The sequence below is a fragment of the Prinia subflava genome, chromosome 1 (assembly GCF_021018805.1).
Source record: "Prinia subflava isolate CZ2003 ecotype Zambia chromosome 1, Cam_Psub_1.2, whole genome shotgun sequence".
NCBI lineage: Eukaryota > Metazoa > Chordata > Aves > Passeriformes > Cisticolidae > Prinia > Prinia subflava.
The window spans coordinates 91,238,376-91,256,197 of record NC_086247.1 but is presented as its reverse complement, the minus strand read 5'-3'; the positions used below and the strand labels follow the sequence as shown (position 1 = coordinate 91,256,197).

Genomic DNA, 17,822 nt, shown 5'->3' with positions numbered 1-17,822 from the left:
CTGACTTTTAGCTTCTCCCACTTAATAAAAAGAACAGACTCAGTAGGCATGAGACACACATCCAGCCAAAATCCTTCCTTTCTCCCGTTTCTCAGATGTTTCTCTGAACATCTTGTGTGGAGTCCTGAAGAGGTCTCTGCTTCGCCTGGTATTTCTTCTTTTACAAATGAAGAGCAGGAGGGGTGAATATGGGTGTGATGGAATATGTTGGTAAGATGGTGTTGCTGTGGCTGCTGTTGGAGTGTGGCAGCCACAGAAAGCTGTGGGAGGACCTTCAGGAGGGTTGTGACTGAATGATAAAAAGGTACATGAAACTCACTGTGTAATACAAAGCTCTTCTGACCTTATGTACCCAGCCATGGTTTCTGGGCTCCCTGTTCCCAGGCGAATCATTTTGGAGTTGTGTTCATTCGAGGGAAACCTCAGCTCAGTGCTCAGCAAGTGGGTGAAAAACGGCAAGAGACTGTCATGACCTACTGGGAAAGCATGTTGGGAAAGAGCAGGGAGTGAGGGAGGCAGTTTCATGGCTCTGTACAGCTGCAAAGTGCTCTTCACTCTTGTGTTTTATTCTGACCCTGTTGTCTCAAAAAGGTCTGCTGGAACTGGGAAGAGAGAGAGAATGGCAGTAAGGGTGGTGAGCTTACAGGCCACTTCTACATGAAGAAGCAATAATAAAGCAGGAAGTGTTTAGTGTAGAAGAAGACAGCTGGGGAGGGAAAAGGGATATGGCAAGAGAGATGTACATCCACGAACAACAGGAGGATGGATTTACTGCCCGTTGCCTTACAAGAACTTTTGGACTTAAATTATCAGAAGGTGGATTCAGAGCAAGTACAAAGATATGTCTGTATGGAAACAGTGGACTTTGCCACAGGATGTCAACTTTTAGAAGTCTGATTAAAAATGGTTAGGTAAATTAGTGTATAAAAACTGAGTCATTGGAGGCTATTAAACATAGCAGTCAGTTCCATCTGTAGTTTCTCGCTGTCCATGGCTGGTGAGAACACCTGTGTTTTGCAGCTGCTCTAGGCTGCTGCTGGGTTTTCTGCTGTGCTCATTAAGTGGCTTGATTAAAGGACCTGATGGCTGTCAGAGGCAGAATCTGTCCCTTCTGTGAAATGGCAGTGGTCTAGCAGTCAGTACAGCTTCACTCCCTCTCCCTGGGTTCATTGCACATTGATGCTTGCTGTGTATGTTCTCTGCATTGGTACAGCTGGTTTCTGGTTCTGTAAAACTAAGATAATTTTTCAAATAAAGAATGTCAAACCAAATTAATGTTCTTCCCAGCCCTCCCATTGCCTTGCATTTTTTCTGGCAGAAGTATAGCCGAGTGTGAGAGGCTGTGGCATGGAGCTAGGAACAACAAGCTGGAGAAGAGCAGAAACTTCTTAAACTGGCTTTTCCTCTTGGGCAATTGCAGTGAGGTGTTCTTAGAGCAACCGCTGCCAGTGTCTTAGTCTGAAGCTTACTCATTCTGCCTCAGACCTGAAACAGCATACACACTTGAAACCTTACCTGTTTTTCCTCCTCTTCCATCTCCTGCAGAGATAAAACTATTTCACCTGCAGCCTAATTAAAGATACAATCTCTGCTTTCAAAGTTTTCCTTTCTCTGAGATATTCTCAGAAAGAATTTGCTAGCTAAAGTAGTTCTTTAGGTTTCAAAAATAAAGACATTTCTATGGTTCTCACCTCCTTTCTGGTCTCTAATGCAAACTGAAATGTGTTATGATCCTTCCCTTTGCAATTCACAGGAGAGTTAGGCAGCAGTTCTTCAAGAGTACTGAAGGAATATAGCAAAGTCTGGAAAGAGTTATGCTTTCTGTGCAGAAAGATTTTTTTCTTTCCATATTTTCCATTTTTTTGAATGCAAATGTTCCTTCATAAGCAGCTCAGTATGAATACAACATCGGAACAGTGCCATTCTAAGGGACTCTTGGTAATATTGGACTTGGTAATATCTTGGACTTTTGTATTCTCTGCATTTCAGGTTCACTATGCTTAAGAAGTATAAATTCAAACTGGTTTAAAGAGGACGAGAACTACAAAACTTCCCTATGTAGAAGTGTGTTTAGAGCTGCGAGGGAAGTGCAACGTGAGAGCACATGTAGAAAGCCAGGTTTGATTGAAGGGTTAAATTACAGGACAGTGATGGTACAAGAACAAAATAAAAGAGATTAATTTTCTTCAGTATCAAAATTTGGGAAAATTTTCTGGACAGCAGGAGAATGAGTCAAAATAATCCAAAGTCAATGCTGTTCTGCCTCATAGAAGGGCTACTCAGTCTCAAAAGCCTTTATGGCATTGTTGCCTGTGACAGTTATAGGCTATATGACATGGAGATTCTTGCTCTCTGTTTTATTGCTTTATTCAGCTAGATAAATGTGTATTGCCAGATGTAAACTCACTCTTTAGCTGTAAGAATAGACATAAATAATTTTTTTTCTGTCTTTTCAGGAAATACTGAAAATCCATTTTTGTTCTTAATTGTCTGATCACATTAATGACTTATGTACCATTATATTGTGACCTCTTTCTAAAAGACATCAGTGTCTGTGAGATCAGAGATGATTTCTGTTTCTCTTCTACTGTCTTGTAAACTGCATTCTTGCTGTGCTTGTGATCCTGTGAGTTCACATTTAGTCTTTGAAATCACCATTTCTTATAATGAAAACTGCTTGTAATACTTAAACAGGAGTTTTATTCTTGACCTACACTGTAGTCTTGCTGTTGGTTTTCAAATGAACTGAAATTTTTATGGGACAGAGGCCAACTCTTTTGGGTATTGTAAAAATAAAGTCTATTGTAACAAAACAAATAAATTATGCTACTCTTCTGTTTTTGAGGTAAGCACTACAAATGCCAGCATTTAGCTGTGGACTCATTCTCCACTGAGGCACTTCAAAGCTATAACTGCCTTCCCTCTGTAGTAGAGCTCTCTGTAAAGTCAGCAGTAAATCAGCTTTGTCTGTTTTACCCATTTACATTGCTGACTTGCACATGCAAATCTTTTAAGATTTATTCTAATTTGTACCTTATCCCTTCTCAGTCTTACTGAGTATTTTTTCGGAGTTTGTCTTTAGGCGTTTTATTTCCACTGCAGCTGTACCGTCACTTCCTTAGTAATGACTGTGACCATCTGCTTAGAACTAGAGAATTTGCTGCTGTGATGTTAACAGTAATGCTGTCCCAGCCTGGTCACTGAAAATCAAGAGATGAAACCTGGATGACCAGCCTTGCCTGGTAACTCCAGTTGATGAGCACAGTGAATAATATTCTTCGCAGAAGACTGCCTGGGTTTTTTTGAGATGTGGAAAAGATTTGATCATAAAGGCCAGGTCTGAAACCCCACTGAAGGTTACTGAGCTGCCACAAATTTTATATTACATTGATTTTTTTTTTCTGTGTGACTGCGATATATGGGTTGGTGTGGGAACACATGATATAAGGATTTTTAGAGGTGGTTTTTTATTGATTTCTTGAAAATTGACACAAGTCTGGGATTATAGTAATGATTAGAAGTTCCTGAATTTGAAGCCTTGCAGATCATATTTCACGCATTTATATATTCATATTTTATATATTTATATATGTAATGTCCATGCTACTGCTATGTGCCACATCTTTAAAGTGATTTTAGCTTTTTTCACAAGAGTGTTGGGATTGGAGACCATCTGGTTCAATCCCCCTGCTCAAGCTGGGTCATCCAGGCCAAGCTGAGCAGAACTGTTTCCAGACAGCTTTTGAGTATTCTAAGGAGAGGAGTCTATGACCTCTGTGGGCAGCCTGTGCCTGCGCTTGGTCACACTCACAATGAAAAATGGAACCTCTTTTGTTTCAGTGTGTGCCCATTGCCTCTGGTCCTGTCACCACTGAAAAGAGCCTGGCTCCCTCCTCTTTGTCCCCTCCCTCAGGTATTTATATACCTTGATGAGATTCCCCTGGAGCCTTCTCTTCTCCAGGCTGAACAATGCCAGCTTCCTCAGCCTCTCCTCACAGAAATACTCCAGTTCCTAATACTTAACTTTTTTTTTTGTGATTTATTATTCTCCATCATATCAAGCCAAGCTTCTTTAGGAACATGAATTCAGCCATTTAGAATTTAACTAGATATAGCAAAAGAATTTGGGTAGTACTGGACTGAAATATCATTTGGGTCTTTTAATTTGTTATCTGTTAATGTATTTCAGTCATAAGATGATCCTTGTCTTTTTAGCCCTGCAAAGATGTTAGACTTGTAGTGCTCCTACAAGTCTAGGTATTTCCTATTTTGTTGTACAAAAGCAGTGCATACTTCATTTTTCAGTCCAGGAAGACCTAGGGGTCTTGGTCTTTTTTTCCCACAGTTCTTATTGTAGTGGTTCGTTAGAAGTGTGGTGTGTTTGTCACTCCTGTAATTTGATTTTTTGTAAGGCGTCTGGAAGGAGGTGGTTGTCATTTCCTCCAAGTACAGTTTACATACATCCCATAATGCCTGCTAGAGGGGCCTGGCCTGCAAGCTTTGCTGAAAAAAAGGAAATGCTTGTGGCTCACAGTTACATAATATTTATACAAATTGTCACAAATTCACACCTCACTGAAGAAGGGGAGCCTGTTAAATAATTTTTTTCTCATATCCCTTGTTGTGTAGGATGTTCTCTTTTACCTTTCTGGTGTCTACTAGAAATGCATCTAACCTCTGTCAAAGGTCCTCAGATGAAAAAAAAAAAACAACAACTCTGCGCATATCAGAGTTGCCACCCATCTCTGCTGGGAATGATCTATTCTCAGATTGTAGAAATGCATTCAGGTTGTACCTTTCCGTGATAGATTCAGTAGCTTAGTGCTTGATGTTATCTCTATAAAGGTGGTTACCTGCCTGATTTGTTAACTGATAAATTTGGAGCACACACAGTGAAGAATTTTTCTAGCCTTTGGATTAATTGTGTGGTTCATTTCATGGCACACACTGGGTTGTTTCTTAAGCTTCATGGAACTCTGTGGAAAGATTTCTAGAAGTGTCACTTGCATGACTGCTATATAAGAGTAAAGTCTCCTCCGTACTTTCAGGTATTGGTCTTGCAACAGCTCAGGAGATCTTATTCATGTAGAGTTGATTTGAGTTTACATTCTTGGTATATTGTTCCACACAATAAACCTCATTTATCCCATGAATCACCATCATCATCTTTCTCTGCATTAGATTCACTTTCTGGTAAATGGTAGCAGTTGTTAATGCAAATAAGGTTATCTCAAAATGACCAAAACAGCTGGTGTTGCAGCCAACTGAGGTAGACTTTTTTTTGCAAAATGGTTTTGGTGAATTTGCTATGCTAAAATGTCTTGTCGTCAAACTTAGATTTTCGTTTTAATTACAAATTAATGAATGGTATTTTCGTTCTGGTAAGTTCATTTAATATTCATGTCAATAAAAACACATACTAGGATGAAACAAAAACAGTTTTTGTGAGTTTTGCTAAATCTCAGATAACCTTTTCATACTGCAGTTCTTTGAAGAATGTTAACATAGGTTTGCAAAGCTGTGTGAAAGGATGAAGTGTCAAGCCCAATTAGCATCTCTCTTGAATCTCGTTAGTAAAATAAAGTAGATGACAATTGAATGATAGCTTTCCCTGTTACGATAAAGGAATGTGACAGTGAAACCTGGGGGTCCTTGTCTGTTGTTCAATCAGAGTATATGGTCAGGACTGGCGCACATGTAGTAACTGCTCAACAATATCCTTGTCCTGATTGAGTATGAAAAATATGCTTATTTTGCAGCAGAAAGAGTGGGTTTTTTCTTTTTTTCCATTTGTTGAGGAAATTAAGATGTCACAACCAAAGTTCAGATCCAGTTATTTGATTTACACCTATGCTTTAGTTCTTTCTGTTACACAGTCGTTCCACTGATGAGAGATCTTCTGTCTTCTGCCTTGTCAGTGAAGCTGTGAATTGCTGTTTATGTCCTTTCAGCAAATTGTAATGCCTGAGTTGTGAACCAGCAAACTAACAAAGTTAAATTTAATTTATGAAATGCTGTGTTGCTTTTCAAATTTCTTTCACATACCCTTGGAAGTCATCTGTCTTGGATTAAGTACTGTATATAGTGATAAAATAGCAGTGTATTTTTCAAAAGCTTTGAGCACTACTTCGACAAGGGGTATGTCTTCACTGGTGTTTTGATGGTTTTTACAAGCAGCATTTCTGAAGGAATGCTAAAGGAGTAGTAGTGTTGAAAGGGAACATTTTCCATTGCTGTGGGAAACTTAGGATGTAGTTAATAGCTGTCAGTAGCCACCTCCAGTGGTGGATTGGGTGTGAGAGTCTCCATGGAGTTTGTGCACAGAGTTGAAATGCCAGTTAATGTTTGGGGTGTTTTCTCCTCAAGAGCACTGGTAATAAATGCAACAGGATAAGAATAATAGGTGCCTAATAAACGCCACTGCAATTTTATTAACACTCCTAGAATGTATTTCCACATACTTTCCAGAACTGTAGCATGTTTGCTCTGACAGCAGTTTCATTGCATTCAGGCAAAGAATCATTCATTGGAGACTACCCTTAAGGGCTAATAGATCTTGGATTCTGAGATCAGATTCTTTTTCACCTCCCTCATTTCCTTGTCTTGATTAGTTAAACCCGATTAGGTGGTAAAAATCTACTCCTTTAGATTGTTGCACGTTCAGTTTTACTGAAAAGGAGGATCAAAGATTTGGTTTGAAAAGGACAGGACTACTTGGTAATGTACCTAGGGAACATTAGGTAGACTTTCATTCCTTTGCCTCTCTATCATGAGGCTATAACTGGATGTTAGTAAGAACAAGCTTGTTACACTTGTGGTTATATTATTCTTGTAATTGGTGCAGCAAGTTTTCATTACAGTAACTAGAGTCTTGGATAAGCTTTGAATTAGTATGATCAAAGACTTGGTGAAAATAGATCATTTAACTTGGTGGGTTCTAGATGGAGTCTCAGCAGGATTGCGTTAAAGCTCCTGAATCTCAGAGAAGACTGACAATTTTAATTAGTTTTTGCCTTTTCAGTGAAACTAAACAAATTAACTGAAATGGGTTTTTGAAACCCCAACTTATTTTATGTGGGAGAGTATTCAGATTTTAGTTTTTTAGTGAGTTTTCTAGCAGAGCAATAAATTAATCTTTCTGCTGGTAGGTGGTGACTGCTCTCTTAAGGCAGTTGCTGTTTGTGAAGTGATGTGCAGTTGCATGTAGGGCAGGTATCAGTCTTTTTTTGGGCTGTCAATAGAACTTGTTTTTACATGACATCAAGGCTTCTGTGTAAAGGTTAGAAACACTTGAACTTCACATCAGCAAATTGTTGGCATCAGAATAATAATGCCGTGGGCAGTAAAAATACTCAGAATTTGGGAGTGAAGGTAAGTTAGCAACTAATGATGTTCCTGGACAGCTGTCACTTTGTCTTCCGTCTTGTAAATGTCAGAATATAATGCCTTTCACTTACTTTAATGAGCTTGGGTTGGTTTCATAACCTGGTTAGTTTCCTTGCTGTAGTGACTGAACTTCAATGGAACCCTGTTATGGTGAAACATCCAGGTGTCTTTGTTTTTTTTGTGTCATGGAACTCACTCTGCTACTGTAATGTCTGTTTTGTTTTACTTGCACTGAAGTATTTGTTGTTCTGATTTCAGTGTCTGACTTTTCTGTCTTTGCATGTGGTAGGTTTCCATAAAGCGTGTGAGAACAACTTATTATTACAGTATGCGTCTGTTTCTCATGGTATTCCTGATTATGATCAGCTACCACCTTATTATGCAGGCACTTGCTGAAACTGCTTTACTTGTTAAAATGTTTGGGGGTTTTTTGCTGTTCTTCAAAGGATTATTTTGTCTATAGGACAGGCTTTTGCTGGGTAGGAGGATTAAACAGGGCATGTGCTGCTCACCTTATGCAAGAATATAAAATAACTAATTATTTATATTTGTGTATGTATGTGTGCTCACACAGAATGTGAAGTCTTCCAAGAATCCCACTAAGGAATCGTGATGCCAGCTTCATTAGTCACCTGTATAGGAGGTACAGACGAGAACAGAGATGGGTGGGATGCTGTTCCCTTTAGGGACATTGCCCCTGCCATTTACTTCATTCTGTGTTTAGAAAATTCATGGGAGAAATGGTCAAATAACTATCCTTTTTCTGTGTTCTTTGTAGAGAAAGGGGTGTACTACCAGTAGTTCGCAGTGTGTAATCACCTGAAACTGCTGGCTGTGGCAGACTGTGATCCTTATCTAGGTAGTTTAGTACAGTGTTCATCAATAATAAAAGCCTTGCTTTTTAAGGTGCTTGGTATCAAGCCTGCAGGTAACAGCCTGCAGTGATAAAGCAGGAGACAAGGAAGGGTCCTAGAGCTGCATGACCTTACTGGGAAAGATAGGAGAAACATGATCTCTCTGCTTCTGCATAATTTACACTGTTTGCAGTTAGGAGTGCTGAGTGCTTGCTGTCTCTGCTGCTGCCACTCTGGAAGCTGCACACACATGGATAAACAAACAGTGCAGTTACTTCTGTCCTTGGATAGCCAGGCACACTCCTTACCACCATCCTTCCACAGGTTTTCTCCCTTGCACTCTGCCAGTGAGTGAGGTAAACACGCACTGCTGGTGACAGGCTCAGCCTGAGCTGTAAGGCAGCCTGATTTTAAAAAACTAAACCAAATTTAAAAGCACTCAAAATGCTAATACTTGTTTTGAACACCTCGTCCTTAGATTCCAGAGATGCTGGAGCAGTGAAATGTAAGAAATGTTATTTTTATTAGGGTGATCTTTGCAATTTGATCATTTTTATGCTTACAGAGGAAGCACTGTTTTATATGACAAGTTGAAAAAAGACCTGAAGACTTTTCTCCATTTTCTTGTATGATAATTGCTTGTAATAATTCTTTTGATCAGTGACCCTGAAGAGTATGTCAATGACTATGTAACCACTAAATGTAAGCAATTATATATTTGGGAAATCAGTCAGACTGTGAATTTGCTGTGGTTACACATATAATGAGAGCAAAAAGTTTTTTCCACCTCAGTGTCTTAGATGTTGACTTTTGGTGTAGTCAGTTTACAAGAGCTGCAGACTCATCTGGTTCATGCATTCATAGATGCTGTGTGTGGTTCTTTAAAATAGCTGGTTATGGTTGCTTCATCTTGATTAACTAATGTGAGAAAGCATAGAAAACAAAATAAGCCAAATACTTTCCAAAATGTGAAATAATTATAGTACAATTGTGACCTACTTGGCTGCTTAGAACAGTTCAATTGGAGATGAATTGTGCTGTGTGCATGTTCCGAAGAATCTAAGACCTGTTTTTCAGAGATGCCTTGTTCCAGTCTCCTTTAATGTGGAGCACCTGGTTTTACACCTACCTTCTTTTATAATGTACCTTGTCCCTATTGAAGGTGATTTTCTTTACTGAGGGTTGGGGGTGAGTGGGGTGATGAAGAGTCATTACATGAAGTGTAAATACAGAGAGAAAATAGTTCTTTCAAGGTGTTTTTTTGTTTTGTTTTGTTTTGATGTATAAAATGTCATTCCTTCTGGTGGAAGCAACATTTGGTTGGGAATGCTGACTAGCGTCACAAAGGGACAAAAAAGGCCTTGTTTTGAAAGTTACTACGTCTTCAAGATGGCAGTATCGCATACTTCTGGATGCTCACAGTGCAAGAGTGTCTTCTGTTGCTTCCTATTGCATGGGACTAGTTTTCTAGTCAGAATAGGCATGTATCAACTTTTTGTATGACAAAAGGAGACTCCTATGAGAGAGAATGTAGATAGTTTAAAAAAATGAAGAAAGAACCTTTGCTGCTGTTATACTGCTAGCAGAAAGCACTCCTCTCATGGTGTGCTGTCCCAGAAAATGGGCTGAGGTGCTAGAGAGAAATTGTGAGTGCAGTCAGGAAGACTTTTCATTCATGTGCTGACACAGAACATGAGAACGGACATTTTGTGAGTCACTTCTCTTGGCAAATATGGGAAGTATTGAGTACAGCTTCAGCAAGAGCTAACAGAAAAAATAGTTGGCATTAGCACAAACCTTTCTGTAACCTATCTTTCTTTATCTAGCTTAAAGTTTGAGGTAGCTAAGCACTCTGAGATCTTGATGTGTGTTGTCCAAGCCAGGTAGGAGAGGCTTAGTACTGTTGTGAAACAAAAAAGCCTGAGTAGGTACCCACAGAAGACACAATGCTCAGTAAAGTTAGAAAATCCTTCTAGTGATATTTTATTAAAGTCATGATGGGTTAAGGACAAAGGCAGGAGGAAGTCTAGAAGTTCAGTGGGCTTTGTGGTCATGAAAGTCATTCTTTTCTTTTGACCTGTGAGAATATTTTTCAGACTCTTGTAGGTTGTATTTCAACCCTGAAGGTTGTATTTGCTTGGGTTTTGAATTCCAGGCATGTGAAAAAAGTCAGTCTTCTGTCTGAGTGTACAGATGGAAGATGTCCATCAGGTTAAATCAAAATCTGCTGTTGTGCAGATGCATTACAAGGTTAGGTAACTTTGGTAATTTCCTGAAGTACATACTCTGTCTGCTTTAGAGGAGATTTTATTGTCACTCAAAAGACATATCTGTATCTTGTCATTGACACCATGGATGACTAGACATGGAATTAAAAATTCCTGGAAATAAAGGTTTTAGTTGTTGTACCTCTGATCTGATGTCCATATGTGTGTTGTGTGTGTCTCTGCCTCTCCAGCCCCAGCTGTGACACTGAATGACCACATTTGTATGGTCACTGTTTGGTAAAAATTGAGACATCTTCAATTATCTATGAAGCTGAAAAATAGTGGTTTCTGGATATGTAAAGAGGTCAGGAAGCACATACTTTAAAAAGAAAGACAGCAAAGCGAACAAAAAAAAAAGTATATCATAAATTGGTTATACTAATGTGGGATTTTATTGCACATCTTTAAGCTGCCACAGATGTGATTCCTAGTGAAGTGTAAACAGTTCTTTAGTTATTAGTTTGAGTCCTTTGATTGAAGTATTTTGGAGTGTTTCTGTCTGAATCACTGCCAGAACAATGGTTACACTGAGTTGATTAGCTGAAATACCCAAATAGCTTAAAAACCTATCCTGTGAGTTAATGTAGCTGACTTATTCCAGAGGCCTTTGATCATACTGCTGTTGGTGATGCAGGGAGTTGCTGAAGTTGGTATTAAGAGTTTGGAGCACTTGGATATGACATATGGTAGGAAGCTGCAGCTCCTTTTGCTTTGAAATCACAGAGATCAGTGATGCTACTGGGAAGCTCTGCTGTCCACCAGGGGTTTGAAAAGTGACTATGATGCTTTTCTTGAAATAGACATCAAAGTAAAGTTAGAGGAGACTTCCAAACAGGTACTGACGAAGACTGCTTAAGTAAGTATCTTAAGAATTATGTGTCAAACCATTTGTTTACTTCAGTGATGTTCTGTGCCCTTTCCAATTAGGGCTTATAAGAATGATCTCAGGAAGAAAAAGCAGTTGATAAACCTTCTGTTGGATTTTACATACAAATAAATGGTTTAGGACTTCTGCTGAATCTGTACAGCAGTCTATCAGGAATTCTCTAGTAAAGCTGCTATAATCCTGAACTATTTTTCAAGGTAGGAGTGTGTTTAAAAGCTTTCCAAAAAGCTTTGGATGACTTCTTATAATAGGAACTTCTCTTGGAAGTTTAGAGGTGGTGCTGGGACTCTGTCTAGACAACCTGATAACATTGTAATTGCGTCACATCTGAAAATGGATTAAAATGGTAATATTCAGGGTAGAGCTAAGTGTATTTTTCAGTCGATAAGAGTGCATTCTATGCAAGTTCTGAGCCACCTGTACATGAGCTAGCCATGGACTGAGCTGTGTAGCCACCACTAATGAAAGGGTAAAGCTGCAGTGAGTGGTTTGGCTGGAGGCGAACAGTGTTTGCATTACACTAGTCCCGTGTCCCAGCTCTGTAACTTCTGTTTCAGGTGGATGTCATCTGAGGTATGAGCTGAGAGTAGGCAGAAAAGATTGCATAAGATGTGTTTGTGGATTAGTGTCCCTTCAGAGTGTTTTGCTGAGCCTTTGTATTGTGGGTTGCTAAGAAAACTGCTCAAAGTGTTTTGGGTCTTCCCTGCCCTCCCCTCAACTTGGTGGGATTGGTATGTACTGATTAATGGATGAAAGCATGGCTTGGTCCCAGGTGTTTCTGCAATGAGAGTGTAGCCTCTTGATATCTTTGAATTTTGTGTAGTGTGTCTGTTGCTATACCTTTCATCTGTGTCCTTATCTTATAAACCGTACTGCAGTCTCTGCTTGTGTTGTCTATAGACCTTTCTCATTGTGGTTTTCCTCTTCATCCACATTTTCTTTCTTTCCTTCATCCATGTTTTTTTTTTTCCCTTGATATGAAGAGCAAGTGGAAATTTACTATTTCCATATATAATTTAAACATATGCCTAAGGTTGTAGTTTTGACAAGTGGCCTAAGTCAGTCTAGTTCTGCACTGTATGTTCACCTCCTCTCTTGCACGGGCATCAGCGAGCACAGGGCTGCACAGTGAGACAGGGCAGTGATCTCACTTGAAAATCCCACCAGAAAAACCCAAGCTGATTTAATTTATAGTGTGCTCATATGCCTGCCAGCAAAAGCATAAAAGCATTTAAGAACAATTCCAAGTACTCTGAGCTGGTGTCTTTAGACTGGGAGTTTGTCATCCCTGTGTTCTTTCTGATAGCACTCGTTGGAGTTCAGTGTGAAGGGTGATGGTTTTTGGGTTGGTTTCTTATGCGCTCTGTGGGCTTTATGTGACCAGGGCAAACACAGCCTACACAGGTTTCTTTTTCTTGGCTTCTGTAATCTGTGCAAGAAGCATTTGCTTGACTCTTACCTTGGACATGATTGTGCAGCACTGCTGAACTCAGTGCGACTTCACCCTGGCACCTTGTCTGCCAGTTTGCAGACTCGGTTTACTTGCCACCAGAGATGGGCTGTGTTTCATCTTTTATGACAAAACAGATACTTGTCTTTCTTTTGGAACACAGCTCTGTTAGTTTTTTATATCCATAAGGAATCTGACAGTTTCTTTTTAATGTTGGATGGTATTAGTAATTAAGTAATTACTGGTTAAAAATATGTGGTGTGTCATTTAAATATCTTCTGATCTGATTGCTCTTAAATCTATTGTGGATTAAAAAAAAGTTCAAATTATAGTAATGACATACACTGACTTTGTTTTTTTTTTTTTTTTTATTTGCTCCCTTCTCTTTATGTGAATGGTGTATTCATGCTTCTCATCACTGTTGCTGGGTTTATTGCCAATCGCCTAGAAAACCACCAAAGGTAAGTATTTTTGTCTCTTTTTACATTTGTATCTGCTTGAAAATATTGAGTAGTGAAGAAGTATTGGAGATATTGTTGTAGTATGTGAACAACAGCTTTAAAAAAGGAAAACATATTAAAAATCTGTTATTCAGACTTTAAAGTTAAAATCATCATAATTTCAGAAGAATATATTTTAATCCTACTGACATACAGGCAAGACTCATGGCTTGTTAAAGCCTTGACCAGGACAAGCCAAAATTTTAATGCAGTCATAAAAACATTTGAAAGATTAAATAAGTAGTGTGTGTAAAACATTTCATTGCACACAGTTCTGTTTAAAAGTTCAAACACTATTTTTAGAAGGCAACAAAAACATCTAATAATAAATAAACCATTTTTGTTTGCACTTGACAAGAGTCAGGAATTAGTAATTAGTGTAAAAGTTGCCAAAGTACACCAGAAATCATGTGGAAAAGATTGTCTGTATTTTTTGTAGTGCAGGGGAAGGGCAGGACAATTCTATCGGTTAATATGTTTAATAAAAGAGAGTTTGATCATTGTTGAATTTTTTTTTAAAGGAACAAAACTGGTTTTTTTTTTCTGTTGTTGTAATTCCATCAGAAAACATTGTTTTTACATGAGCCTTCATTTTCTATAATGCATCATTTTTGTTCCATTTTAGGCAGATAAAGTTATTCTGGGTGTTATGTAAAAGCTTACGTATGGCCTTGTGTTTCCTTGACAAAATCAGAACAGCTGCATGCTTGTGCGTAAATGTCACATTATTGTTAGGTATAGTTGGGTGGTCATTAATATCCTTAAGCTATAGTGCTGAGACTTATGATGTTATGTTTATGATGTTATATTTATCAGATTGAGACAGAAGAAGGTTAGTACCATCTGTGGAAAATAGGCATTGCTGAGTTTGTAAAGATGTGGTATGAGATTTTTTGATTTATACAGTTTTTAGGGTATTGCACATAGTTGATTTTAAAATCAAAAATTTTTAAAGTAAAATTTTGTAAATATTGGAAGTCTCTTTATCTTTAATGTGCTACTTTATCATCATACTTTATCATGGATAAATTGTTTTCCAGTTCAACTTGGTAGCTCAGAAGCTGTGATAGAAAAAATTATATAAGGATATTTTGCTTTTTGTGTTTTGCTATTTCTGCAAACATCACATTTAAGTGTAATTTTGTGACAAAGGTAAAACAATCATTCTGAGCTAAGATCTGTGAGCTGTGTCCCAGAGCCTCTTCAGATTTTCTCTCCACGCTTCTTTAGGTGTTTCTGCACTGAGAGTGTAGCCTCTTGATATCTTTGAATATTGTGCAGTGTGTTTGTTGCTATACCTTTCATCTGTGTCCTTACCTTATAAGCCTTACTGAATTCTCTGCAGCCCTGTCATAGGTCTCGTGTTTGTCATAGTGACCAACTTTTTCTTTCGGTTCTTTCATTGCTTCCATTGACATTAGGCTGACTGGTGTGGACTCAGTCTGCCATTTCCTGATGTATCTCCTGCATTTCTTACCTCCATCATCAGTTATAAGAGGGATATAGGAACAGCTGCCTGATGAATGAAAACTTCCCTTCCTCAGTTCTCCTTTCCTTTTTAGGAAGCCCCATAAGTCACCAACCTGTCAGACTGACTGCTCCTCAATGAAAGCAAAATGTGATTAATTGGCCATCTCTTGGTCAGATAGAAATGGCTGTTAAACATTGGCCTTGCATTTGGGACATTTGATAGCTGCATAGACAACATGTTAGGGATTATGTCCAATCTGGGTAATGCAGTGCTAAATGCTGGAAGCCCCAGACTCTGTCTGGCCTATACTGAGGATTAGACTTCAGAAGAATAAGGAATGTGAAATTAAACTCCTTTTGAAACTAATTATGTAATTTGATTTAAACTGGCAAGCAGTTAATATTGGGTATGGTGCTCATTACCTGTAAGTAGTTTCCATAAGTATACTTATATCATAAACCCTTAAAATTATTATTTCTGCAAGCCATTGATTAGGAGCCTTAAGGAAAACAAGTTGTGCAGAATGTTGTTTTGGCTTTTTAAAATGCAAATACCTATTTGGCTGTATTTTCAGATTCTGTGATATGTTACTGCAGCAGCAGGCACAATGGCTCCTCTAGTTTAAAATATCATTAAAATCTGGAATTTCATTTTAAAGCCCCAGGTCCAGATGAATTTGAGATAAAATTCCAGATTTTTCATTGACATGTGATGGATGCACAGACCTTCATGCCAGTTTGCCTTGTTGAAGAAGCCATAACTTCTAGTTGTCTCCTTAGCAAAATAACAATCAGCTCTTTTAAACTGCTGCAGGTGTTTGCTGAAGCCAAGTCCCATATCTTTTGTTTTTCTTAAATGTTGTGGTTACCAGAACAAATATTTTGTACAATTTCTAGTAGTTGCTAACACTCTGAGTATAGTTCTCTATAACCTAGAAATGGCCTGCATGACTTACTTTGTTTAGGCTAATGTGCACTCTTACAGTGACTCTGGATACAGGAGTACCAGGATCCAGCACTTCCCAGCTAGTTCTTTCTCATAAATTTCCATTTTTATATGATTGTCCTGAATGTAACCAGTTCATCCCTTCATTCAAAATCTTTGATTTGTAACCTACTACCCTAGTGTGGCAGGTTTCTGGCAGCTTCCTTTTTATCTACCTTTCTCTTTTAGATGTCAGGATGAAGTATGAGAATCTTGCAGGAAATAAGAAAATTTTAAGGCTTGTCTGTTTATTCCCTCTGTTGTTTAAAAGCCCAGAAGGCTATTAATGAGAATAAAGAATACTATTAAACACCTTCCAAAATGTAGTTAAAAACTAATTCAAATAGGGTGCTTGAAGTATAAAAAGTTCTATTTGTGTCACAGGTATCTCTGTTCAAATACATTTCAATAGTTTTGATGTAGTTGGTGATACATTTTTGGTGCAAATTGGTAAAGATTTTTTGCTAAAAAGGCATTTTCAGTGCCTGAAAATGCCCAGTTTGAATATTGGCTACTGAGTCTGAACTTGGACATCGACAGAAATCCTCATGGCTTTGATAGTCATATTTACAGGTGGTTTAATACCCTTTCCAGGAAAATGGATTCTGGGGAGAAAAATATTAATAGGAAAAAGTAATTATTCTGCACACTTCTATCAGAACAGAGAGTAATACCTACCACTTCCATTTTAAGGAAGAGTAATCAGTGAAGAGAGGAGAAAGAAGGGAGTACATTAGATAATATTTAGAATACTTAGTTGTTTCTTCATGGCATATGTTCTGTGTCTTGACTCCAAGTATGCTTCCATGCTCAATTTGGGATTGCTTGTCCTGCTGTTCCTGCACTGAGCATCAGAAAAATATAACATAATTATCTTTTTTGTCATCCTTTCTGTACAAGGGTTACTCTTTAGGTAGGATGCTGTCCTACAGATATTTCCCATAAAATACCTTCCTGACGTACATGTTGAAGAGCATTGCTGATTGGGACCATGTGTCTTGTTCCTGTGTGCCTTAATTTCACCCTGTTAAGTCCTGTGTTTGCAATCTGTTTTCCCAAAGGTCTCAGTTGTCCATAAAATTGTTTTGGTTGGGTGAATCCTTAAAGTATGGTTGCTGGGAATGTTCAAGGTTGCTGTTTTGTCATCACTAAATCAAAGTAATGTTTAAGTGTTAGCCTGCCTGTTTTAATGGAGAGGGGAGTTTTGCTGCAGCTGCTCTGCATGTTTTGCAGATAGTGCATGCCCCAGTGATTTCTGCCTTTTTGCCTGACACTTTTCTTTTTTTTTTTTTAAGTAATCTTGTTACTTCTGTTAGAAAGATTTGGCAATTTTCCAGAACAGAATTTATAAATAGACCAAATCCATGCCCTGGCTTTTTTAATGTGTATTATGGAAGCAAACTAAAATGCTATATTTACATTTGTTTTATCTTAAGACAGAGTTTTTCTCTTCCTATTGCATAATCATTTTTGACCTTTTGAAAACCAGTCTGACCAATTTTTACCATTTAACAAACATCCCAATAAAATCTACTTTTCTAGGAGAAACACTTGGCTGCAAGCCCATATTTTAGTTTTAAGAGTCTCTTTGCAAGATCAGTGTTTAAATTAGAAGTCATTGAATGATCCTGTCATCATTTGCCATGTTAACCAAGGGGAAAATGTGTAGGACAATAGATTAAATTGGCCTCTAGTAGTGCTGTATTGACATTTAAGTCATTACACATGAGCATGTATAGCCGGGTAAACTTTTAACTGGTCTGTGTGATCCACTGCAGATAACATTTAGTTTTAAGGGGGGGGAGAATGGTCAGTTTTGGATCCTTAGTGTAGGGTGTGGGAGTTTTTTGGTAATTTAATTGCTTACCATTTGATCATTGGAGGGACTAAATATTGTTAGCAAGTCCCGTGAGGAAAATTTCCATAGAATTGAAATATGAGAAGAGAAGCAGTAGTTCTTGGACTACAGAAGTTAGGAAAAGGATTAGTGTTCTTATTGATGACATGATTTGATGCCTAGATTT

The 17,822-nt window shown here is 38.2% G+C and overlaps 1 protein-coding gene across 4 annotated transcripts in view; it reads left to right on the top strand.

Moving 5' to 3' along the window:
- The window catches only part of KIF13A (kinesin family member 13A), a 104,486-nt gene that overhangs the window by 26,926 nt on the left and 59,738 nt on the right, over positions 1 to 17,822 (top strand). For all 4 annotated transcript variants that reach the window (XM_063403138.1, XM_063403122.1, XM_063403112.1 and 1 more), the window contains exon 3: positions 13,292 to 13,304. In XM_063403138.1, the coding sequence (XP_063259208.1) occupies positions 13,292 to 13,304 (13 nt within the window). The remainder of the gene's footprint in view (positions 1 to 13,291; positions 13,305 to 17,822) is intronic.